General features: G+C 51.6%; 10 protein-coding genes and 1 pseudogene across 11 annotated transcripts; 8 read left to right on the forward strand and 3 right to left on the reverse strand.

Annotated features, from left to right (window-relative positions):
* Positions 1–193: 193 nt before the first annotated feature.
* On the forward strand, positions 194–3,493 carry CC1G_04916 (hypothetical protein; the record flags this gene model as incomplete). The annotated part of the gene is made up of 13 exons (XM_001841020.2): positions 194–197; positions 271–387; positions 665–1,278; positions 1,545–1,614; positions 1,863–1,899; positions 2,008–2,039; positions 2,099–2,183; positions 2,332–2,456; positions 2,521–2,618; positions 2,666–2,721; positions 2,994–3,047; positions 3,110–3,152; positions 3,314–3,493. The coding sequence occupies 13 exons, from the start codon at positions 194–196 to the stop codon at positions 3,491–3,493; spliced, it is 1,515 nt and encodes a 504-aa protein (XP_001841072.2).
* A 2,026-nt stretch (positions 3,494–5,519) lies between these two features.
* Positions 5,520–7,046, forward strand: CC1G_04917 (endoglucanase II; the record flags this gene model as incomplete). The annotated part of the gene is made up of 7 exons (XM_001841021.2): positions 5,520–5,588; positions 5,657–5,722; positions 5,785–5,959; positions 6,015–6,259; positions 6,329–6,420; positions 6,475–6,746; positions 7,000–7,046. The coding sequence occupies 7 exons, from the start codon at positions 5,520–5,522 to the stop codon at positions 7,044–7,046; spliced, it is 966 nt and encodes a 321-aa protein (XP_001841073.2).
* A 103-nt stretch (positions 7,047–7,149) lies between these two features.
* Positions 7,150–7,667, reverse strand: CC1G_04918 (hypothetical protein; the record flags this gene model as incomplete). The annotated part of the gene is made up of 2 exons (XM_001841022.1): positions 7,150–7,313; positions 7,364–7,667. The coding sequence occupies 2 exons, from the start codon at positions 7,665–7,667 to the stop codon at positions 7,150–7,152; spliced, it is 468 nt and encodes a 155-aa protein (XP_001841074.1).
* A 105-nt stretch (positions 7,668–7,772) lies between these two features.
* CC1G_04919 (hypothetical protein) lies at positions 7,773–8,466 on the forward strand (the record flags this gene model as incomplete). Its single annotated transcript, XM_001841023.2, has 5 exons — positions 7,773–7,867; positions 7,937–7,958; positions 8,029–8,064; positions 8,125–8,155; positions 8,207–8,466. 5 exons carry the CDS (start codon positions 7,773–7,775, stop codon positions 8,464–8,466), a joined length of 444 nt encoding a protein of 147 aa, XP_001841075.2.
* A 1,003-nt stretch (positions 8,467–9,469) lies between these two features.
* CC1G_04920 (hypothetical protein) lies at positions 9,470–11,392 on the forward strand (the record flags this gene model as incomplete). Its single annotated transcript, XM_001841024.2, has 3 exons — positions 9,470–10,645; positions 10,700–10,847; positions 10,914–11,392. The coding sequence occupies 3 exons, from the start codon at positions 9,470–9,472 to the stop codon at positions 11,390–11,392; spliced, it is 1,803 nt and encodes a 600-aa protein (XP_001841076.2).
* A 989-nt stretch (positions 11,393–12,381) lies between these two features.
* Positions 12,382–14,117, forward strand: CC1G_04921 (hypothetical protein; the record flags this gene model as incomplete). Its single annotated transcript, XM_001841025.2, has 9 exons — positions 12,382–12,428; positions 12,493–12,685; positions 12,745–12,865; positions 12,932–13,109; positions 13,169–13,317; positions 13,377–13,392; positions 13,461–13,503; positions 13,567–13,613; positions 13,673–14,117. The coding sequence occupies 9 exons, from the start codon at positions 12,382–12,384 to the stop codon at positions 14,115–14,117; spliced, it is 1,239 nt and encodes a 412-aa protein (XP_001841077.2).
* Positions 14,118–14,149: 32 nt separating this feature from the next.
* On the forward strand, positions 14,150–14,359 carry CC1G_14041 (hypothetical protein; the record flags this gene model as incomplete). Its single annotated transcript, XM_002911957.1, has 1 exon — positions 14,150–14,359. The coding sequence occupies one exon, from the start codon at positions 14,150–14,152 to the stop codon at positions 14,357–14,359; it is 210 nt and encodes a 69-aa protein (XP_002912003.1).
* Positions 14,360–14,710: 351 nt separating this feature from the next.
* CC1G_04922 (hypothetical protein) lies at positions 14,711–16,345 on the reverse strand (the record flags this gene model as incomplete). The annotated part of the gene is made up of 9 exons (XM_001841026.2): positions 14,711–14,963; positions 15,042–15,190; positions 15,268–15,295; positions 15,366–15,384; positions 15,450–15,490; positions 15,560–15,825; positions 15,920–16,067; positions 16,118–16,131; positions 16,199–16,345. 9 exons carry the CDS (start codon positions 16,343–16,345, stop codon positions 14,711–14,713), a joined length of 1,065 nt encoding a protein of 354 aa, XP_001841078.2.
* Positions 16,346–17,629: 1,284 nt separating this feature from the next.
* On the forward strand, positions 17,630–19,723 carry CC1G_04923 (FAD/FMN-containing protein; the record flags this gene model as incomplete). Its single annotated transcript, XM_001841027.2, has 6 exons — positions 17,630–18,278; positions 18,380–18,526; positions 18,607–18,835; positions 18,887–19,204; positions 19,265–19,478; positions 19,559–19,723. 6 exons carry the CDS (start codon positions 17,630–17,632, stop codon positions 19,721–19,723), a joined length of 1,722 nt encoding a protein of 573 aa, XP_001841079.2.
* Positions 19,724–20,086: 363 nt separating this feature from the next.
* Positions 20,087–20,184, forward strand: CC1G_20042 (annotated as a pseudogene). Its single transcript has one exon. The product of its transcript is annotated as a tRNA-OTHER (tRNA).
* A 452-nt stretch (positions 20,185–20,636) lies between these two features.
* On the reverse strand, positions 20,637–23,194 carry CC1G_04924 (hypothetical protein; the record flags this gene model as incomplete). The annotated part of the gene is made up of 3 exons (XM_001841028.2): positions 20,637–22,376; positions 22,494–22,710; positions 22,794–23,194. 3 exons carry the CDS (start codon positions 23,192–23,194, stop codon positions 20,637–20,639), a joined length of 2,358 nt encoding a protein of 785 aa, XP_001841080.2.
* Between the last annotated feature and the right edge of the window lie 351 nt (positions 23,195–23,545).

The following is a 23,545-nucleotide window of genomic DNA, read 5'->3' on the forward strand; positions in this document are numbered from 1 at the left end:
GATTCTGCGCAAGCGAAGGAAGGGCCTTTTTCAGTTCATCATGGCCTATCCGCGCTATCTGTGGGAAGGGATTCAGCTTCTGATTTTCGGGGACGGGGCCCAAGTGGGTAAAGGCAAGACTACCGTGGATTCACTAAGTCACTCTAGACGGCGGGAACGTGACCATGCAAAGTGGACACGGCCCGTGTGGATAATGGGTGAGTAATTGTCATCCGATGCGAACTGCCGGAGAACTAATCTATCTTCACCGAGTGATCGTTGGAGCAATAGCAATTAATGGGCTACATGCCGTCTGGCTTCGTTTTTACGTTGCAGGTGGAACAAGGCCGAACGACAGGAACTTCTTCACAATGCCTCATCGCAACTGGAAGCTGTTATCCGTCGCTCGTGAGTCCTTTAATCATGTACTGTGTTCGCCTCGCAAGCGTACGGCTTTTTGACCATGAGATTTCATTGACAGTTTATGTTCATGGCTACCTCGTCACATGTGCGAACACGTTCCTGATCGTTACCGCCCAGGAACTCCATCAAACTGGACGTTTATCACTCTTTCCATCTTCCCTCTTTCACTTTCCCAGAGGGATCCTGGGCTACATGTATCGAGGGATTGTGATCATCCTCGCTATAACGCTTTCCTCAGCAGCCTTATTTACCCCATTTGCAGCGTTACCCCTCGAGCAACAAAACCAGTACACCCATCAATGTGATACATATCCTATGGAAGCAATCGTCACTGCACAAGCGAACTGTACCACCGAGACACCCTCGATTATCTCCTTCTCAACGCCAATCGATCAGGAAGGACATGATCCAGGGGAGCGGAAGAAGCTATACGAATTCACAGTGTACAACATCTCAGACTTAAGAGTGGTTCGGCTTTCAGAGATCCACTCGGGAGCTATGCCACCTACGACCACCCTCTTCATTCTCGACGGTGCACAGCGGCGATTCGCTTCACCATGCCCATCGGTTGGACTATCCTCTGCGCTGGCCACCTCTAACTCGTCGGAGCTGGAGCGTGCATTTGGGGACCATGCATGCACATATGCATCAGGCAGTTACGGGGAAGATCCTTATCTCACATTTACCTTCAACACTACCACTCCGAATGGATCCAAGATCACTCACCTTCGTGCGGAGCACCTCGAATGGAACTTTCCTGATGATGCGCCTGCACTCTCATTGCGCCGACTCGTTGTCGAACAAGATGAAGAGCGCATAGGCGACCATGTAATTCGTACTGCCCTTACCAAAAGAAACCACCCGTATATTGAAAAGGTATGTGTGAATCGTGGCGTCGTAGACACAGAGACTCTCGCACCGCTCTCAGTTGTCCTCTTAGCATTGGAAAAGTTCAGCTTTTATATATCGAGACCGAAGGTATACACATAGCCAGGTCTTGGCGACAGCGATGCCCAGAGTATAGCCATACCAATTTTCCCATCATATACTCGAGTGCTATATCTCAGTTAGTTATGTATCATGTACGTATCTCCCTCAATTAAGCCACGTTCCAGATATAATTAAAGATAGGAGGATTTCAGAAACCTCAGTTCTCTTCCTCCAACTCGGGCCTGAAGGATCGCTTCCCTGAGTCTGAGGATCAAGCGCGCAGTAAATGGAACTCCGAAAGGAGTTAATTCCTCCCGGTATAAAATCGGATCTCTGTCCCTGATAGCATCTGATGCTTACCCGCTCCGAAGCTGTGCGTCCTGCGCGGCGGACGTTTTCTCTTGTTTTCGCCTCCACGCTATCGCCCATTGGGAATCTAATGACCCCAGCCATACGGCTTTCTCTCCATGAAGCTTCCCCGGTGATCCTTCCTTCTTGACTTTCGCTGTACTGTTCTCGTCGGCGGTTAGACTGGGTTCTTTTGACAGTCGAAGACGGATTTGGTCCGTGTTGAGATGTCGGCGAGCCACGACGACGTCGAGAACATCTTGTTGCAGCGGCGAGTTTTTTTAGACCATCTTTCAAGCGTCAAGAAGGTCTGACATGTGTCTATAGCGCGGACTACAGTATCCAAGTGGCCAGCATCGGTGCGCAAGTCACTCGAAGATATGAAATTCTACTCGACTGAATGGATTCCCCTTTGCAGTGATCCTTTACTACGACTACATCCTCACCCTTCCCGACGAAATCACCTACATCTGGACATTGTCAAGGAAGACTACGACCACTCTGTACGCCTTCTGCCGATATGCTTTGATAGCCAACTTGTTGCACTTCCTGTACAAGACCCCTGGGGTGGATGGAATGAGGGTGAGTTCGATCATCAAGGATACTCGTTCGTATTGCATAGCTGAGCACTGACACGGCGATATTTTGCAGTACGCTTCATGCGGAATTGGTCTCACACAATCCTCCTACCAACGGCTCACATTTCACTGGCAGCTGCTCCGGCGTGAATCACGCTGCCGGTATTCTCTCGATCTTCGGACACATTGGCATCATGTGTAAGTACTCTCACCTCGCAGTCCCTTGATTCATGGTAATGCTTACTGGAAGTCCCGCTGTTAGCTGTATGGGGACTACGAACCTGTGCGATCTATGCTGGGAATCGAATCGTTGCCGGAGTACTGGGAGGATTGGGATTGGCCACCCTCGCCTTACGAATCGTGCGTTTGCTATGGTTTATTCTCGTGCAAAACTCACCTAGTCTTAGGCAAACGAAACATTTGGTCGTTGCTCCAGTGCTCGTAAATCAGCACTACACACTCAGTGGGTCTTAATTTTGCTCGGAAATCTGCCTTGCGACTGACATTCTTCTCAGGGGTGCGCCAATTCCTCAGCCTTCGTAGAGTAATCTCTATAAAAGTTCCTCCCATTTCTAGTTGGAATCGCTATCGCGGTCCTGATGCTCTTGTTTGAGCTTCTGGCATTCATACTGGCCGCAGTCCGTGTGTGGAAAACAGCTCGTCAGGATCGGAGGTTCTGGCAGCAACCGCACACCTCCATTAACTACGTGATATTGTCTCAAGGTGCGTACCAAGGCATTTTTTGCGTTTCGTTTACGCTTACACCTTTGCAGGCATTCTGTACATCGCGTACGTTTTAGCTCTAGGTGGAAGGATGCTTCTTTCTGATCAGTTCCGTTTGATCCGTGCAGCGCTGTGCTGGCACTTTCAATCCTGACCGCCATCTTCAACCTGGTACGCCGGCCCATGCCAGTCTCTGAACTGTGGGATTTACTCAGCAATATCTTCAGAAAGTATGGGGCGGGTATGGTCGCCCACTCAATAGCTTAAAGCTACCGTTCGTTTCTCTACCATTCCTTTTGTCGCTATCTGTTGACTTTAGGCGCATCGTCTAGGCTTTCGGGACTGCTCACGGCTCGATTCCTGCTGAAACTTCGACTTTGGGAACGCGATTCACAACTTACAACGACGGACTGGTCAACCTCGATTTCTTTCCAGGTAAACACCCTCCAGGCCGAATACCAAGGCGCCTCGCAAGGTCAAATCCCGACAATGCAGTCATCAGTGCCTTCTAACGAGCCTGATGTGAAAACCCACTCGAGAATAGGGATCTTCGAGGAGTTTGGATCCGATATTGGTCCGCCGTTGGCAATCGACGGACAGGATCATAGATCGTACGGAAGGGTGGGCTCTGAGCGTCGTCTGAGCCGTCGGAGAAGAGGTTCGACGTCTCTTGACGAGGGGTGGGAGCTGGGTAGGGTAGATGGGCGATGAATGCATTGTTGTACCATAGTAATCTCGGGTTTCAAATCCACCAGCTTTTCGATCCACACCCCTGTATGGGGCTCGACGTTTCGCTGTCGGCTGACTCGATGCTGGCATGCTGGTTTCGCAGCGGAACTGGTAAGTGTTCATCGATTCTCGACATTTCCCATTCTGACAGTCACGTCTACTAAAGAGGGTCAAAGATTCACGCGTTCACGACGCGATCGAGGCGAGACACAGTATTAGATGCCCCACTGGGCATCTGCTGCAATGAAATTCCCATTTCCCTTTCTCCTCAAACTATCGAGAATGGCCAGGTTTCCTCGCTGGCTTCGCTGGATCCTTCCACGTCTTACCGTTATAGGCTGTCTCGTTCTCAGCGGTCATTTAACCCTGAAATTCGCCGTTCTAATTTGCGGGGTATTTCTGCGGTCACCGCCCATATCAGGACAGCCTCGTGTTGTTGAGAACACGACGTGCTTTCTAATGTTCGAGGCTGGCAGTCAGACTGGCTACAAGGCGTGGCGATAGGGCCAACTCGGAATACTCCGCGACATGCTCATCTTCGCGGGTAACATTCTGCCCCCTTTCCATCGGTGAGTGTCGCCAAAAACCTCGAGCCACATGAATCTAACGATAAAACTATCGACACAGATCCCCGTGGACACTCGTGTCCGCCCGTGTGTGGGACCCATCGCAATATGGTACCCTTCCCCAATGCGCCCCCAGGTCAGCCACCAACACCAGCCTCTGAAACATATACGCTGCGCTCCGTGGCAACCATTGCTCGGATATATTAACTCGCGTTTCGATCCCTTCTGCGACTGAAAGGAAGCGGTGGCATCCGTGGTTCCACCTTGGATCCAACCTTCTTCGGCGGTTTTCCCACCTGGTCATCATCCTTCCCCCTCGACAAACGCTATTCAATTGACAGTAACTACCTCGCATAAGCAGCCTTGGTGTTGTTCCAAGTACATCTCGAACCAGACTTGCAACATGTGCGCGGCGCTCCCATTCGAACCACGCCCACTTTATCCGAGGTCTAATCGAGTACGTTCTGTATTATTGACTGGTTAACGTACTCTCCCTGACTAGTTCGCCCCCTTTAGCTATCCGGCGGTTGCTTCAAGTCATCTCTTCGAGACCAGTCTCTACTGTGACCTCTATGACGATCAAGGGCCCTTTGGTTGAGCTCGCACTAACACAATATGGAAAATCGTCGCGTATGTCTCGGCACCGCCGACTTCGACTTCGGAACCTTCGCGGATGGATTAGAACTCTGTTCTCTTTTGGTCTAATTCAATGAGCGCCATTTCTGCCTTCCTGACTGGTGCGTAGGTTCCCTCATCGTACCATCTTCCTCCTTGAGTCTCTGACGCACCTATCTCGGTTTTGCGCAGCCCAGTCCACCATATTTCCCCGCCACAATCCTCGCGACAGCACGACCTGCGAGCTGCCCCTTGCTACTCGCTTCCTCGACTTCTCAGTCGTTATGACGTCCGTTTGGAGACCACTCGGATGCTATCGATATGGTCATTCGAAAAATCTTCGCTGCGATATTGATCCTTCTCTCCTTCTCGCACTTCTTTCCCCATTCCTCGTCCTTCTCATCCCTTCCCCAGATACGTCGGTTGCGTCCTATTGGGCTCAAACTCTATCCTTCGCTTCCTTGGGGCAAGAGCATGCGGGGTAACCGATGTGATTTGTCCTGAGCCTTCGGGGTAATTGAGGTTCGCCTTCTCGATCACACTTGGTTCTGGAGGATAAGTATAAAAGGATCCCACTGCCAATAGGTCTTGGGTTCTTCAGTTCGTCCTTGTTGGCACTCTCGGCAACATGAAGTTCTCTTCGCTTTTGAGCGTTTTCGCCTTTGCTTCTGTCGTCTACGGACACTGCATCTTCCAGGTACGCCTAATCTCTAGCTTCATCGATATCCATATCGTATTCTGACGTACATCGTCGCGATCGAATAGAAAGTCTCCGTTAATGGCGTCGATCAAGGTCAATTGAGGGGTGTCCGTGCTCCCAGCAGCAACAACGTACGTCGCCTTCCGTTTTCCTCCCAACTTGGCTTTGCTGACCACGAACGCTCGTCCTGCAGCCCATCCAAAACGTTAACGATGGTGGCATGGCCTGCAACAACAACATCCAATTTAAGGACAACAACGTTATTGACATCCCGGCTGGTGCTCGAGTTGGAGCTTGGTGGGGACATGTCATCGGAGGTCCTCAGGGTCCCAACGACCCCGACCACCCCATCGCTGCAAGCCACAAGGGTTAGTTCCCTCCTCACATTCTCCCTCGTTCTTGAATACTGAATGATTCGATTAGGCCCGACCATGGTCTACCTCGCCAAGGTCGACAACGCCGCCAACGCTTCCCCTTCTGGCTTGCGCTGGTTCAAGGTCGCTGAAGAGGGTCTGAACAATGGTCAATGGGGTGTTGACACCATGATCAGAAACAACGGCTGGCAATACTTCACGATGCCACAGTGCATTGCTCCCGGCCACTACCTCATGCGTATTGAGCTTATCGCTTTGCACAGCGCCTACTCGCAAGGTGGTGCGCAGTTCTACGTACGTCTACCACAATCTCCGACCATGTCTCTCGGTGAGGTGTTCTGACGTTCGTCTTCTCGCGTGTAGCTTGGATGCGCTCAGATCAACGTCACCGGTGGTGGATCTGCCACTGGTACCGACACGGTTAGCTTCCCTGGCGCCTACCAAAGCAGCCACCCGTAAGTTATTCTTTAACCTCGTTATCGTTCATTGGTCCTGACCTTTTAATTCAGCGGTATCACCATCAACATCTACTCTGGCTCCCTCCCCAACAACGGTGGTCGCCCTTACACCATCCCTGGCCCTCGCGTCTTCACTTGCCCTGCTGGCGGGAACCCCGCACCTCCCGTCGTCACCCAACCACCTTCCAACCCCCAGCCTCCTCCCGTCACTCAGCCTCCTCAGACCGGCGGCGCTCCTCTCTACGGACAGTGCGGTGGTCAGGGATGGAGCGGAGCCACCTTCTGCTCTGAGGGTACCTGCAAGGCCGTCAACGACTGGTACCGTAAGTACTCTTTTCTCTTATCGACGTCGGTTGCCCGATCTCATTCCTCCTTCGTTTCCAGACCAGTGCGTTCCCCAGTAAATCCATCGTCATTGACTCAGTAAAATGGCCAGCGCTTGGTCTTGAGCTTGATCGCTTGAACTTGAGCTTGATCATTGAACTTGAGCTTTGCGCGACTTGCGCACGAACTTGGATCATTTGAGCTTGCAATGACAGCTTACGCCATAGCTTTTTCTTCATCACTTGTGCATAGAATGCCTTCGAGGAGAGCCTGCATTTACATTCGCATCTATCAACTAACAATCTCATGTGCATTATGAATGAGTATAGTAGAAACCGTATTGAATAGGAATTCGATGTTTCGCAGCATAACCAATGAGAAGTGCCGCACGGAAGATGGAATTCAAATGGTGCTAACGAGCTCGTCGATATTTCCGGTGAGAAAATCAGCCAAGCGGAATTCGGAGGGGGATAGAAATGGGTAGCAGATCTCCTCAAGAATTCTATCTTGAAGGAGATCCTGGGGTGGTCTGTCGTAGTCGTAGCCCTCGGAATCACAGGGGGTACCTAACTTGAACATGAGCGAGTCCCAAGAGTAGATAAAATCAGCCACATACCATCGATAATTGGGTGGGTCTCAACATGGTTTGGAGGGGGTGTTGTCCCTGGTGCATCCGGAATTCGAGGCTCGAGTGAGGGCGAACGACTGAGAGGAGGAGGTTCGGGCAGTTGAGCTTGCGCAGTGGTCACGCGAGTTATGTCAAGATGTTGAGATTGCTGTTCTGCCATTTTCCGAAGGGCGATAGGCAGCTCGTGACCCCTTGTTCGATGCTGTGTGAGTCCTCCGGGTGTCGTGTAGCCTTTTGCACATTCTGCACAACGGTACGACTTTGGTTTGCACGTCTTGCGTTGATTTGACATGGTTTAACGGGTAGAAACAGGTAAAAATGATACGCCATTGTCAACAACCTTTGTGGATCATCGATGAGAGTGGGAAATGACCAAACAGCTGGTCGTGTCGAAAGCATGTCCGTTAGGCATGATTCTCCTTGTTCGTCTTTCTTGCCACGTCACTATGTCAAGGCAGAAATCGAAACCATCCAGAGCATCCAACGGGCCCGGTATGCACTAGCACTATCTATTACTATAACTCCCTTCGACTTTTTGCTCATATTTTGTGACCATTGCAGGGCTTGTTTCAATCTGTACTCAGTAATCTCGTCCGTCCTCTCCGTCCATTACGCATCACTCACAATGTTACCGGTCAACCATCGTTCCAAAGAGTTTCCTTCCGCCCTTGATTCTTGCCACCCAAGCAGTGAGCTACATCCACTCGCCTTTATATCTGCTGCCTTTCTGACGTTTTGCGGCTCTACAGTGCAAACGCGAACTCTCCTTCTATACGACTGGTGAGAAGATTTTACCCAGTCGTCCGCTTGGTGATTTCTGATTTCTCTAAGAGCAACTGGGGAGGATCACGAAGAGATCCGCGAAGGGCAACAAATCACGGTCAACTCGACTTGAAAGCTCTTCGAACTTCGAAGTCGTCGACAAACTCAAGGAACCTTTGAAGAAGAATATCCGAGTCGAGCCAGCACTCAGCTTCCTCCCAGAAAAGCGTCGTCGATCAAGCGGTGGAGCTCAGGCAGTCAGTGCCGTCGCCAACGAGGACAATGATTCCGATTTCGATTTGGTTGACGATGAGAATGACGACGATTAGGACCTACGTCTAGCATCATTCAATTTTGCCTTTTCTTTATAATGGTTCCTTTTCCCTATCTTACTTAGTCTGTTCTAATATCCCCCCCCCCCTGCTAATACTACATTGGATTTGCCTTCGAAAGCCCTCCTTAAGCTGCTCTCAAGCGACGGTCAAGCACTTGAGAAAGCCTCAAACTTGAGCCAAATCGCACAGCTTTGATCTCGATGGACACTTGAATGACACTTGACCAAGCGATCAAGCCCTTGTCAAGATAAGGGCCCTGGCTTGATCAAGCATGAGCGCTTGACTCGCTTTTCAGCTTGGTCAAGCGCTCAAAGCCCGATCAAGCGGGTTGGACATTCTCCTGATGTTTCCACCGATGATACTTTGGATTGGAGGTGATAGTATTAGCATTCGCGGCTGGAGAGGAAGTTTATGTTTCGCGTATCTCGCTTCATGTGTCTTAATTCATGAATCGTTGTTTCGACGAGAATATGGGTTCTTGAGTTGAACTTCGATCTAAGACAACTTCGAAATCAAAATCAGGGTGCGTGCATCTTCTCTCTTCGATGTACGGACGTGGAACTCGTATTGACTGGAAGTCGACTATCTTATACGTGAGTGGGATGAGCTGCCCATCATTCTTCGATGTAAACCTGGCTGTTAGCTTTGCTAAATCGAAGGTCACATTTCTGGTTTAAATGGCCGCTTTTTCCAAGTTCCCCTTCTCTTGCGACTTTCAATCTCCTCTGCGCTTAATCCACGGTGAGTTCGCATTCCCCACTATTTAGTTTGCAAACATTTGACTTACTTTTGTTCGGGTCTCCCGTGAAGTCACAGGTTAATAGTAGCGGGGGTACAACTCACTATGGCACCCGTCGTGCGTAGCCCAAAAGGGCAGACTGGTGGCTTTCAGAGAGTGAGTATATATAACCAGGAATCTGCGCCATGGAACGGAAAAAGTAATTACCCCACTTCTTTCCAGCTTCTCCGGTATGCGAGGTTGGGCTCAGTGCCACACATGAGCCGTCTGCTGGACGATTGGCCGACATCCCCCGAACAGTCTCTGAAGGCTATGGACGCTTTCCTAGTGTCTCTACAAACGAAGAAGAATTCCGATGTGGAGTCGAACGACCAACCCGGGCCCGCTGTGCGACTCGTGCTGGAGGGACTCGACATTGTTCTTGAGGAACTGACGACACCGCCGTTCGACAGCCAACTCTCCGACTTAATCCAGAGCCACCTTGAGCCTATCCTTACTGCGATGAGGCTATGGCTACTGAATCAAACCGACACTCCTCTGAAGGAAAGGTTCTCGGCCACGATTTTCCAACTGTATGACATGATTGCGTTGAGCGACAACCTCGAGCTCGCCTTGCTCTCTTCCCCTTGTGGATCGCAGATGGTCGCTCTAGCACTCACACATGACAGTGGCCTTGACCCTCCATCGAAAACGCCAAATCCTGAAGACTGGGACAAGTGGCTCATCGCAGTGGCCAACGTACTGGGCGGAGCTGTTTCTCACAAAGCATCTGACCAGGTTCTTAGCCGAGTCTACTCCCTTCCTCAAACAAAGCTCGACAACTTCATCGCAAACGTCGAATCATTCATCTTACGCGTCACCCGTTTCGCTGAGAGCGCTGCGACTGACAAGGCGGAGTCTGTGTGGTTCATCTACCGAACTGTTCACTTCGTCTTGGCAACACTGGCCCACGACACACGATTCGTCCGACTTTTGGCCCCCAAACGATACACTACCAAGTTCTTCAAAGCGTCAGCTATCGTTCGCAGAAACATCAGGCTCGATGATCATGCCACCAACGATCTCCATCGCTATATGTCTGACGCAGTCCATTGGATCCTGGAACATCGGTCGGAAGGACTGTGTCTGATGATTGACTTGCTCGAGAATGGCATTTTGGTAGAGATCTCTGAGATCCTCGCCACCGGTGTTGACATACCTGAGGCACTCGATGTGGCGTTGGACCGCATTCCTCAATACCTCATCTCTCGTAGAGTTCAAAACTTGGTTTCCGGGTTTATCGATTCGTTGTCTCCGACTATGGCCTCCAGGTTGAAGCATCCTGGTTTCCGGTATTTCAGTTGGCTCACGGGGTATAAATTTCTTCTCGATATTCACGGTCGCCTGTCTGTCGATAAGACGACCACCAAGTCCGTTCTCTGTTTTAATCCGATGGTAAGCCCTTCCTCTGTCCACGCCTGAGCTACTATCTGAACATATCTCGTACAGCATGGCAAAAGAGCGACAAGCACCGATCCGGTACCAAAGGCCTGTCGCGGCTGCTTGGTAGTCGGTTACTGCTCTGCAGAGTGCCAGCGAGAAGATTGGCAGCTTATTCACAGGTTCGAATGCGATGGCCTCAAACGACAGAAAGAATGTGCGTTCAATCCAATTCCTGTAGACCTTTCCTGTCGCTGACTTGCACGAACACTCTCCTCCACAGCGATGAAGGATTACTGGCCTTCTTACCGCATTGGATGTCAGCTTTTTGCAGCGCTTGAGTATCCCCTTCAGGAATGGGACCAGAGGCGACGCGCTAATGCCGGCCTTTTCCCTTCAATTGACAAGACGCGCGTTTACACCTACCATGGTTGGTCTGGAATATTCTGCGAGCCCTTGACCATTGAGGAGTATCGTGCAGCCTCGACGAAGCGTCGACCCTGGTCACCGCGTCGGTTCGACACTCTAGTAACGAAAATGCAAGCACGCGACGATATCCAACTAGTTGCATTCCACGACACTTACGGAGGGATGGAACTTTATCTCCTTTGTTTGGTGAAGACGAAGCAGTCCGGATCTCCGGCGAGATTCTTTCCTGGGATGTTCCAGACGTCAGAAAGGTGCGATTGTTTCCCCTTCAATCGCATAAACTTCCTGCTGCTGACGAAGGTCTACAAAAAGGTGTTATGGGCAGTGTTGTAAAGACCTCGTTTGTTTCACAAATGTCTAGAGTGTAGACGAACTTGGACAGACCTCGCCAACTTGGAGGGCTTAAGGGCCTTGATAACGATCTTCGTTCTCGTGCTTTAATTTGATCAGTTTGCACCCTTCGCAGTTTCTGCCACACAGCATCGTGCTTGCGATTTATGATCATTATTTGGTGGGGAAATAGAAGCCCCTACCCACGTACCACCCCCTGGTCACAAGAACGGCTATCTCTTGCGGAAGGTTGTATCTCGTCACTCGAATGTCCGCTAACAATGTGCCACGGAAAGGCGTTCAATTTTCGCCAATGATTGGACAAAATTGCTCGCTTGAGGAGTGGGCGCTAAAGATTCCCATATTGTGGCTCGACGCTGCTCGGAGGGCAACACTGACGATTTGCTCCTGTTCCTTTATCCTGATGCCATGAGGTCCGACGCATTACCCCGGTCTCCTTCCATCGAGTCTCGACTGTTCATTGGGACAATACGCAACGTCCGCAATGCCTCCGATTGACACCTTGGCTTCCCTCACATCAACATCCCTGTCGAGTTCGCTTCCCAAGCCGTGTTATTTCCCAATTCGCCCTCTGCACCCTGCCCTTTCATCTTGCTTCTTACCCTTACCGCCGCACAACTGTGTGGGCACACTTGCTGGTTGGGTCGAAAGCGCACCACGCCCCGCTGACCATTGACTATATGTGAGTAAGTATATTGAATACTTAGAGGGGTTCTGAATCGAATCCGGATTCCGAGGAGTGGTAGATACTAGTTACCCCGGGGATGGTCGTGGGGATAGCGATGCGGATAGACTGTATATAGCTGGGATGCTGGTTTGACGGTTACTTGTTGGACTGTGTCGTTTCTATTCTTGTCCATCCACTTCCTTGCCAGTGCTTCCTTCCTTCTTGTCACCACAACTCTTCTCACTTCCCCTGGGTGAAGTGTGTCACTCGAAGCCAGTGAAAGAAAGAAGTATACACCGGAATCATGTCGCAGGAAGCCATTCAGATGGTTCGAAAATTGCTGCTGGCACGGTATGTTATGTGTTCATTTGCACCGAAACAGTGGGATTTGGTTTACTTACTGAACCTGAACCAGGGTCGACTATTGCCTCCAGGTTTCCAGCGTCGTGCTCCTGTATTACGATTATATCCTTACTCTTCCAGCTGAGATTGAACATTTCTGGAAGAACCCAAGGAAGATCAGTACAGCTATCTATGCCTGCTGTCGATACGCCCTTGTTGCGAACTTGCTACATTTATTGCTGAAGACGCCGGGGACAGGCTTATCGGTGAGTCACACGACCAAACCTTGACGTCCATAACTTGAGCTCACCATGATTCCAGTGAGTCGAATTCGTTCATTGAAGCGTTGTCTGACCCACAGCTGATGTGGGTACTACCGCACAGGTGCAACACGGTCAACCTCGTCACTGCCATTTTCAGCATCTTCGGTCACGCCGGAATTGTTTGTGAGTCTCTCCTTCCCTCCCCCAAGACTCCTTTGGAGCGATAGCCTCTGATGTAATGTCCTCCAGCTGTATGGGGCCTCCGAACATACGCCATCTGCAAAGGCAACAAGATCATCTCCGTGATTCTCGGGGTTCTCGGTCTTTCAGTCATCTTCATGAGGATGGCGATCACAGGTGCTGCGTTTGTTTATGTCAGGCATGCACCCTCGGGGCCACAGTGCGCGAACCCACCGTATATCCAGCAGTAGGTTCCCGGCTTTCCGTTCCGGGTGGTTTGTGGGTTTCCTGATGGTTTTCTTTTAGGGTCGGTCTGGCGAGTGCGGGTTTGATGATGGCTTTTGAAGCGCTCTCGTTCCTCATCGCTGCTGTTAGAGCTTGGAGGACGGTAAGGGACGATGCAAAGTTCTGGGATAACCCACGGTCATCCTTGAACACTGTTGTATTCTCTCAAGGTACAGTCTTTGATTCGCATAATGTACTTTGATCTAATCTTTCCGCTTGATGCCTATAGGGCTGTTATACATCACGTACGTCAGATTGTCTATCAAGTTGGCAGTCAGGACGAACTGACGCTCGAATGGGACGTCGTACATAGGGCTGTCTTTGTCCTCGCAGTACTCACAGCGACTTTTAATATCGTATGTCTCATAACTCGCGTTTCGTTTCAAGATTTGGGACCTAACAGACTGCCGTACGCACAGCGTGTATGGGGTGGCATTGCACGCCCCATGAACAGCTTCCAACTCCCGTGCGTATGAATCTAATCCCGCTGCCTACCAAACCAATAATCCATCCCTCGCATACCAGCCTGTCAGGTCTTCTCACAGCTCGTTTCCTCCTCAAAATCCGCATGTGGGAGAAGCGCGAGTTGGCAATGACCTCACAGATCGGGCAAGCGTCGAGCTTAGAGTTTACACCAACACCCATAGAAGACTCGATGCACACGCACTCTTTCGTCAAGGGCCGAGGGAAGAAGAAATCTAAACCCTCCTTGAAACTCTTTTCGGCGAGTCGACCTGGATCTCGCCCCGGATCACGTCCTGGTTCCTCTTCTCGTTCCGGGAATCCTACCACGGTCCAGAGCGGGCATACATGTCCGCAATTATCGATACCTCAGCCTGAGAGGCTTGCGGTACCTCCAACCAACCGGAATACCGGACTCCCAAGCCCTGTTCTCCAAACGGATCGGGAGGGGGCGATGATTCGGATGAGACTACCAGCTCGGAGGAGGGGCAGACCAGATCGCCGCTGATTATCGAGTTGGGAAGGGATATTGGACCTAGGATGGATAACGAGATCCTTCTGGCTGACTGGAGGAGGTTGAATGATTATGAGTGGGAAAGAGAGCGGTTAGCACCAGTCCGCCGCCGAGATTCGCTCGAACTCTCGGGTGTGGATGAGAAGGAGATCGGAGAGGACCCTGAGAGGGGACAACCGCGAGGCTCTGGAGAGAGGGACGTAAGGGGGAGTAGCACATATGAGTCGGAGAAGTAGTAATGCTTGAATATCCTTGGACTACATATCCTACCCCTTCTGTACTACTGTCGATCACGATGCGTTGATTAGCGACTCATATCTCAACTGGCAAAGCGTTCTCCTCTCCTTTCATGGCTGAGCCATCCCTTCGTGCCGAAGCCTTCGAACACTATACGACGTCCCAAGATAAGCGCCCATACGTTAGTCAGCACAAACCCCATCTCCAATGACGCTTGCTTGTTGCATATTGTGCTTCTGTGGGGGCCAAAGGCGGTGACGGGGCTAAATCCTGATCCTCAAGCGTTTCTAGACTGTGGAAAGGAGCCGTTCAGTCTGTCAGCTTTTCTGTGATCAGAGAATAGATAGCTATTAGATTAAGAACACACCGTGGATATCTCCACGATCCCCCATTTCAGATGTCGTCCAAACAGTTGATAATTCGGCGTCCGACTCTCCGCGAGTTGGCTCTCGTTGACCTTTGACAGGACTGGCACTGAACCGTATGGCCGAGTGAATTCGTTCCGAGGTTGGCGGCGCCTGTGAGTCCTTGATTCCGAGCTCTGGCAAAGAGACGATTTCGGTGGGTGAGAGGCGTGATCTCAGTGTTTTCCTTGAGTTGAGCCTGATATTTCGGGTGGTCAACATGTTACTTTCAGGAGGAAACACATTGCCGAGGATTTGATTATGAGAAGGGGCTTACGCTGCGAGGACGCTATTTGAGTACAGCTTCGCAAGGCAGGTGTAGATGGCTAGCCAGATCGCTTCAAGGTCGACGAGGCGAATAAACATGGGACCTTCTGTCAGACTGGTTCGTTCTTCAAAGCCTTGGATAGAATGGCCTACTGGTGTCTGGTGCGGCGAGGAGCTTGAAGTGAGAAGGATAATTGGGTTGGGAGTGATTAAATGTGGAGAATAACAGGACTTACGCTTATGGCTGCGGCGAGGGAGGTCAGGCTGAGGAAGGAGATGGGATACGCAAAAATGTGAGTCCTTCAGGAGGCGCTGTCGATGGTTGTCTCCTTACCAAGGCAGAAGTGCAGTACCTAAAAATGCCGTAGATGCCTTTCAGTACACAGCCAATTGGACTCGGTCATGAAGGAGTACTAACACACGGTATACTGTATGAGTCGATCCACAAGGTCCGTCGTCCTAGAATTTGGAAATGTTTTGTGCCCGTTATTTCCACTGGCTTCCAACGTCTGAATTACTCATACTCACCGACGAAACGGACTCCCTCTTTGCTTGCACAGATACCCCACCAACGAGCCTGAAAGCAGGACATCCATCCCCGCGTCGCAGAAAAACAACGCAATCGCCAGCCACCCCCATTGCTTTTCGAGTTCCGAGACGACGGGGTTTTTGAGTGCTTGAGCGGATGCGTACAGCTTACCGACGAAGGGGATCAGACTAGCAAGGAGTATGAAGACTCCGAGGTAGTGGTAGGGTGGTGGGAAGAGACGGTAGATTCGAAGGGAGAAGAACGCCTGGAAGGGTAGTGGTACGAGAAAGGGTGGCGTAGTAGCCAATAACGGATACTTAGGACGCAGGGTTTTGAGAGCGGAGGTGAATGATACCCACATGTACGAGGAGAGTGATTACAGCGCCAAACGTCACCGAAACTGGCAGGAGAGGGATGCGCCCGAGTTCTTCAGGCTGGCCGTAATATGTGATCGTCACTCGGTAGACCTCGCCGGCGACGCAGATCGAATGTCCTAATTCGAGTAACCTTGGAATGTACCTCAACACCCTATCAAGTGGATGGGAGACGTTGCGCACCATGTTATGGTGACCTAGTCGACAATCGACATGGTTGAATCGTTGAGCTTTAGAACCCTTTTGGGCGACTTTCCCACGTACCAAAGCTTTGATGAACCACTTGTCCCTTGGATAGTGCATGAAATAGAGATGGGACTGTAGAGTCAGAACCCCAAAGAGAAAAATAGAGACTAGGGAGCAAATCTGAATGGCGCCAATAGTGTTGTGTAGGGATGGAACAGCCGACATGCTTAAGCGAGTAACATCAACCATGTGTACTATACGCCATTCATCGTCGAGAATTTATACGACTGGGGCAGTGTGTTCGAGTATATTTAGCTTTGGAGAAGACGGGCGAACGTGAACCCCGAGATGACAAAGTAGACGTGCTCCATGAGTGCGGTGCGCCTGTCATTGCTTCCTCTCCGCCAAAGGAAACTATACTGCGTCATTCGAATCCCTCGTTCGCTTCACCGATCAGGTCCTGTGCAACTGCAATGTTGATGGAGTCCATCCATTGGTGAGAGGGAGATACACTGGGATTGATGTTGGCTTCCATCTATCGTAAAAAAGCGATGGATCAGTTCTCAGTACCAGCGTTGGTGATGGAAGGCGTGAACTTCGCATATTCTCCAGTTGACGTCAGCATAGCCTACGAGCGCTCCATCTCAGGTTTACCTGCACGGGTTCCAGGGGTTGACTCATTCTCAAGTTCAGGTCGCTTGTGACGCCCTATGTAATAGCTTGACTGAACTCCCGGGGACCCTGGGCAAACAGGGATCGATCGCAGTGCATTACTCGAGACAGTCGCATGTGTAATGTCCCTTTGATATTTGGGCGCTCCGACTCGGATTTTGCGACACCAAGTATATGGGTATTCTTGGATGGTTGACGAACATGACCAAAGAGACGGGCTGTAAGTATTCCTTTCGTTTCTCCACCGCAGTTAGTACAAACTCTTAACGCCCACGTGGCCTCGGGAAGCCTTGGCGCATTGCGACTCGGAGGTATTCAAATTAAGCGCCCAATGGACTCGCCCTGGTGTCCCTCGACGCGCGACCTTCCTTGCAGCCTCGACAGTCTATATATGCTCTTATTTGAAAAACGTTTCATAGACCCTTTCCCCAGCCTACAACCCCTCTATGAAAACTCGACGACCCTGAAGTGTGAAACACGATTGATGACCCCAAGGACCCGCCAGAGGTGATAAACATCGATGTTTGAAAAGAAGTATATTCTCCTCTTCATCCGCTCATCGTAGAAGGCGGCATGCCGTACGGCTTTAACCAACGAACGCGACTTATCGCACCCTTCTGGCAACACCGCAGCTACTGCTGTGAACCGTGTCGGAATCGAAGCAATGTTTCATACATGGACAGTGCTACGCCGCAGTCTCACTTTTTTCACGCGAGATACGGCGACTCCAAATGGATGTAGCTCTACAGAGTACAGTGGTGACGTTAAGAACCGAAATATATATATATATATATAAACTCTGCAGTGAGCCCATCGTGAACCAGAAACAAAGAAACCATGATCCTCCTCCACCCATTCAGCTACCTCCTCTTATCTCTTACTCTCGTTCTCCCTGCCCTGTCCAAGGACATCCACAGACAAGGCTCAGGCTGCCGCTGCATCTATGGCGACCCATGCTGGCCTTCCCCCTCAGCCTTCGAAGTCCTCGCTCTAAAACTTTCACAACCCCTCTTACGTCCCCTTCCTCCTGCCTCTCCCTGCTACTCTTCGAATTCCTCACCCTCGGATGCTGCGCTCTGCGCAGAAGCGCGAGAGAACAGCGATAACGGCACATGGCGCTCAAACCACCCCGGGTCCATGCAACACCCCAACTTCGAGTCTTACACGTTTCCCAACGGGACGATCGAGTCGTGCCTCCTCCTCCACAGTTCTCCTGGCGTTGATTTTCCCGGTTCTGGCAACTGTGGACAAGGCTCTGTACCACCCATCGGCATAGACGCGCGTACACCCTCAGACATCGCAGCCGGAATCCATTTCGCTAACGAACACCACCTTAGGCTGGTCGTCAAAAACACCGGACACGACTTTCTAGGCCGCAGTACGGCGCGTGGGGCGTTCCTTATCTGGACGCACCACATGAAGGATATCCAAGTTCATACTGATTTTGTGCCGGATGGTGCGCCAGATGGGGTGGAAGGACAGCATGGTGAGTTTCAGTTTCACCTGGACCCGACATGAATGATTTGCGAGTTGGAGTATAGTAGCTGATGGTGATTCACATTCTAACAGCGATAACCTTGGCTGCAGGTGTACAATGGAACGAAGCGTATAAAGCTGCACACGAGGCTGGACGGACGCTCGTAGGTGGTATCACAGCGGGTGGAAGCGTCGGTGCTGCTGGAGGGTGGGTGATGGGTGGGGGACACAGTGCTCTCTCCCCCACCTACGGCTTAGGTCAGTATTAGCACTATTCTCTCCTTCGCCTTCCGAATTAATAGGCACTAACCACTCATGTAAATTATCACCCTGGGCAGGCGTCGACAACGTCCTCCAATTCACCCTCCTCACCTCCTCCGGCACTCACCTCACAGCCAACGCCCACACCAACCCCGACCTCTTCTGGGCTCTGCGCGGGGGCGGCGGTGGTACATTCGGCATCCTCACCTCCGTCACCTACCGAACACACCCCTCCGCACCGCTCACCGTCGTCGAGCTCAAGATGAATTTAACCTCGCCGGAGGTGGCGCAGGAAATGGTCACGGAGTACGTCCGTCTTCATCCGGGAGTTAATGATAAGGGATGGGGCGGGTACAGCCAGGTCTTCCCGACCTATCTCCAATTCGTCTATATCTCCCCTGGGAAATCTCTTTCAGAGGCGAACGAGACTTTCAACTCCATCCTCTCCCTCGCCCAAGAAAGAAGCAATCATACAGCGGAGACCACGACGCAAGTCTACCCCTCTTTTTACGCGTGGTTCGAGGAACGTTTTGGAGGGGAGAGGTCGACGGGGAATGTAGGCCGCATGGCGGAATTGTCGTCGCGGTTGTTGGCGAGGAGTGTGGTGGAGAAGGATCCGGGCTTGGTTGCGCGGTTGTTGTTGAGTATGCCGAATCCAAGTGGGGCGCCGTGGGCGTACGTCTCTCCTCTCCCTTCTATTTTTCACATCCATCTACTAACGATAACGCCCTGTAGAACGGTAGCAGGCGGCGCAGTCGCCCAACCCGACCCCGACAGCGCAGGGTTGAACCCAGCATGGCGAGAGGCCGTTGCGGAAGTCTACTTTGGCGAGTTCTGGAATGAGAACGAGAATGATGTAGAGACTATTGAGAGGGCTAGAGAGAGGTTGATAAATGGGACGAACATTCTAGATCCTGTTAGTGTTAACTCGGCTGCTTATTTCAACGAGGTGCGTCCTGCTCTCTTTATATTTCTCCACCCATCATCCCTTACATTTCGCGATAATCTGACTACCCATCTTGACTACAGGCAATGCTCTACGAAAAAGACTTCAAAACCACCTTTTTCGGATCGCACTACGACCGCCTCAAGGAGATCAAGAATAGAGTCGATCCCGAGGCTTTGTTCCTCGTACCCCTTGGAGTGGGATCGGAGGATTGGGATGAGGATCTTTTGTGTCCGAAGGGTGTTTAGGTGTAGGATGCTAATTTTGTGCCAAAGGAGTGTTTAGGTGTAGGGGATGGTTCAGTGTAGGCTAGCGAAAGTGAGAACTGTTCGAGATTAGCCTAGTTTTCGACACTTCGAACATTCGATTTAGACTCTTCGTCTTCGATTTGCCAGTGTTTCCCGTTCTATTCTGGCAATGTATTCAACATCGTTTATCCCAATACATACGAGCCTTCATTCCGCCTTAAACCCCGCATATCGAAGTTCGGACCCAATAAGAAATGCAAATAAGCGCCCACCCCTCTCTCCTCCCCTTTTCCTCCTTCCTCCCTCCCTCCTCTCCCTCCTGCCCCACTACACATGCTCCTCTTTGACTGCCAAGACCACACATCGGATAGGGTGTAACGGCTAACATTGCTGCCTCTCATCCCAACCTTTCTCGAGAGTTTGGTCCGCAGCAGCTCGGGGTTCGATTCCCCGTATCCGAAATCGCTGCCATGGTAGAAATTTTGTTTTCCTTTCGTTTAGCTATGTTACTGTAGCGGATTTGTTCAGTTTTTGAGGTTTGGATTTTTCTTTCTTGGGCTTTGATGTTTTATTTTCTTTCTTTTAGCTTCGATTGTTTTTTCTTTTACCTTTGGTTCATTTCTTTCTATTTTACTTTCCGATCGTTCTTTCTTTCACCTTCGATCTTTCCCTCGTTTACCTTTAGTCTACCTCTCTTTTTCCCCTCACTCTAACTTTCATTGTCACGACGAGTTAAAGATCATCTTTCGTTTCTTGTATCCTATGCGTTCATTCTACATAAGCAATTCCACTCCCAGTGTAATGTTACCCAAACAACGAACACGCCCCAGAATGTGTGATAGAGTACGACCTTTAGGATGACTTCAAATTAACCAACGCCCCTCCCCTTCCCCCTCCCCCCTCCCACTCTCCCTTACGCCTCCTCAACAACACCAACACTCTCCCCCAACTCCTTCTCCCTCTCCCTCCCCAACCTCCCCTTCCCCCTCGCCAAATCAACCTCCCTAAACTGCTCCTTCGCCTCCTCGAGAAGTGAGGCCGGCGGTTTGTACGTCCGGAAGAACTTTTCGAGTTCCCTCTCGAATCTCGCTCGAGTTTCTTCAGTGCTGGTCATAGTCGAGTCTGTGGTGCTGGTCGTAGTTGGGGCTGTCGTGCTGTCCGAAGCTGCGGAGGAGGAGAAGGTGCCGTTGTTCGAACCAGAAGACGTGGAGGTCGAGGTCGAGGTTGCAGAGGTCGACGACGCCAAGCCGGAGGAAGCAGCCGAAGTAGACGGGGAAGGGTTCAACAAACCCCCCCGGATACCCCTCAAAAACGCTTCCACAACCGCCAAATTATGCGACACCAACAACGCGTGAGCCGACATCTCGTGCGTGTGCAGCAGGTGGTGGATGTACGCGCGGGTGTGGGGTGGGTTGTAGCGCGGCGTGCTTGGTGGTGCGTTGTTCCCGGGCTGGCTTGCAACCGTAGTGTTCGAAGAGGTCGTGTTCGTGGTGGTTGAGGTCGATGCGGCGGCGTTCGTGGCGGTCGAGGTCGAGGAGGTCGACGCGGCGGGTGCACCTGGAGCAGACGTCGTGGTCGTACCCTCCCCACAAATCCACCCATCAGAATCAACACCATGCCTAATCAACTCCGCATCTCCATCAAACGAGCGGGGCGAACATGCGTAGCATGGGCAGATGGACTTAGCAGTATCAGCAGCACCAGTACTCCCGACGTCGTTTTGCGGCACGGGCCCACGGAAGGTATCAGCGATCGGACTGAAATCCATCGTGTACTTTGTGGAGTATAGGTTATGGCCGATATCTCTCAACCCTGCATCGCTCTCCACCACACCCCCCAAATCCCCCACAGGAAAAACAAAATCAAACCCAACACCCACACTCCCAGCTTCAACCGCCCACCCCGCATCCAAAATATCCACGCCCACGTCCCGCACGAGTAGGAGGATCTCGTGTGGCGAGCGGATGCCGAATGTTATGCGCGGTTTGTGGTGCGGGAGGGGGGAGAGGGAGGTTTGGAGGTGCGGGGTGTAGGGGTGTGGAGGGGGAGGGGATGTTGTAGAAGGCGCGGAGGATGGGTGAGGGGTAGACGAAGGCTGAGAAGAAGAGGTGGAGGTGGAGACGGGCGAGGACGCAGCAAGATCCTTCTCAAGCGACCTCAACTCAAAACTATACCCCGCAACTCCATCATCCAAACACCCTATCCTCTTCCCTCCCTCTCGACTCTTATTATGCCCATCAGGATCAACACCGTAGATATTGTTGTACTCCAGCGCAGAGAAGGGTTCGAGGAGCGTTTTGGCGTAGTATGCGCGGGCGGGGAGCGAGGTTGAGCCGATGAGCGGGGCGATGATGGGTGCTTGCACGGGGCCTAGTTTCGTTTCGATCGCTTTCTCTCCCTCTGTCCCCTTCGTCTCCTTCTCCTGCTTCGTCCCCTTCTTCTTCTTCCCCCTCGCAGGATCCGACGCAGAGCCCGAGCCCGAAGAGGGAGGCGCAAGCCCAAGCAACGTCCCAATCCACGCACCACTCCTCTCGATACTCTTCGTCAGCCGTTTTTGGGAGTAGGGAGGGTTGGTGAAGGGTGTGTCGTGGAGTGCGAAGATGAGGTCTGGGTTTAGGGCGTGGATGTGCGCGAGGTAGGATGTGGGTGTTAGCTGTTGATGTGAAGAGAGTTAGCGAGGGTTCTCGGGATCATGAGATGGAGAGTGGCAGGCGAGGGAGATGGGGGACAAGGAGAGGGTATAAAGAAAGAGAGAGGGAAGGCAACGCACCTTTCGAACACCCCGCAACGTCGAAACAGACACCACATCATTCCCGTTCGGCGGCATCTCCTTCGTATCGTCCGCATCCCGCGCTGAGAGTGAGAGGATGTGGTTGCGCGGTTTGAAGCCGAGGAATTGGTGGAACGGTTTCTTTGTCTCATTAGTGTCCTTCGTGGCCGAAGCAGAGGAGGCGAAGAGGGTTGGAACTGGTGGGTTATGTTCGAGGCTACGCATCGACACCGACGCCGACAAGGTTAGAAATAGACATAGTTAGACCAAGTTAGACCACGAAGTAAGATAGACACGCACAAACTCTCCCAAGGTACGTTAACCCACTTCAACGGACCCATCTCCGCATGCCGCTCATACGTGTCCCAAGCGATGTGCGGTACGACGCCTCGAGAGGTCGTGGTTAGCAGGCCGGGTGTTTCGATTGTGATAGATTCGGTGTCGGCCTTGGGAGAGGAAGAGGAGGAGGAGGAGGAGGGGCGGGTAAAAGTAAGCACGCCTGTACGCGGACCGAACTTCGTTGGGTCGATAGGTGGTATCGCTAACGCTGCGGGGGTGGTAGTCGATGCATCTATCGAGGTCCCTGTCGAGGTGGAGGTCGAAGTGGAGGGTGTCGCATAATGTGTAGAAGAAAGTGTAAACGAGAGCGACGAAGCGCTAGTCGCCGTGGACGATGCTCGAGCGGCCGATTCAATAGCCATCGTCCTTCCAATCCCTGGTCCCAATGCAAATCCAGAACCAACACTCGAAGGGGGGGAAGAGCGGATGAAGAGGCCGAGCCTGACGCTGGCGTTCAATGAGCGGGTGCGGGTGAGGAGGAGAATCGTGTGTTGGTCAAGGGAGCAAACACTAACTGTGAATTGTGTTGTGTGCTGAAGTTCGAGGGGCACGAACTCTTTCTACTCTAGTCCTCGATCCTAGTCTTTTGGGGGTATAGACCCTTACGGCCTGGTTGGTGAGAAGAAGTTCGAGCGTTGGGCGTCGAGGATGGTCGTGGACGAAAGAAAAACCGTTCGTTCGCTTCGCCTCCGAGTCGTCGCGTGCGGTGTTGT

The sequence above is a fragment of the Coprinopsis cinerea genome (genome assembly GCF_000182895.1).
Source record: "Coprinopsis cinerea okayama7#130 chromosome 2 map unlocalized cont3.2, whole genome shotgun sequence".
Taxonomy (NCBI): domain Eukaryota; kingdom Fungi; phylum Basidiomycota; class Agaricomycetes; order Agaricales; family Psathyrellaceae; genus Coprinopsis; species Coprinopsis cinerea.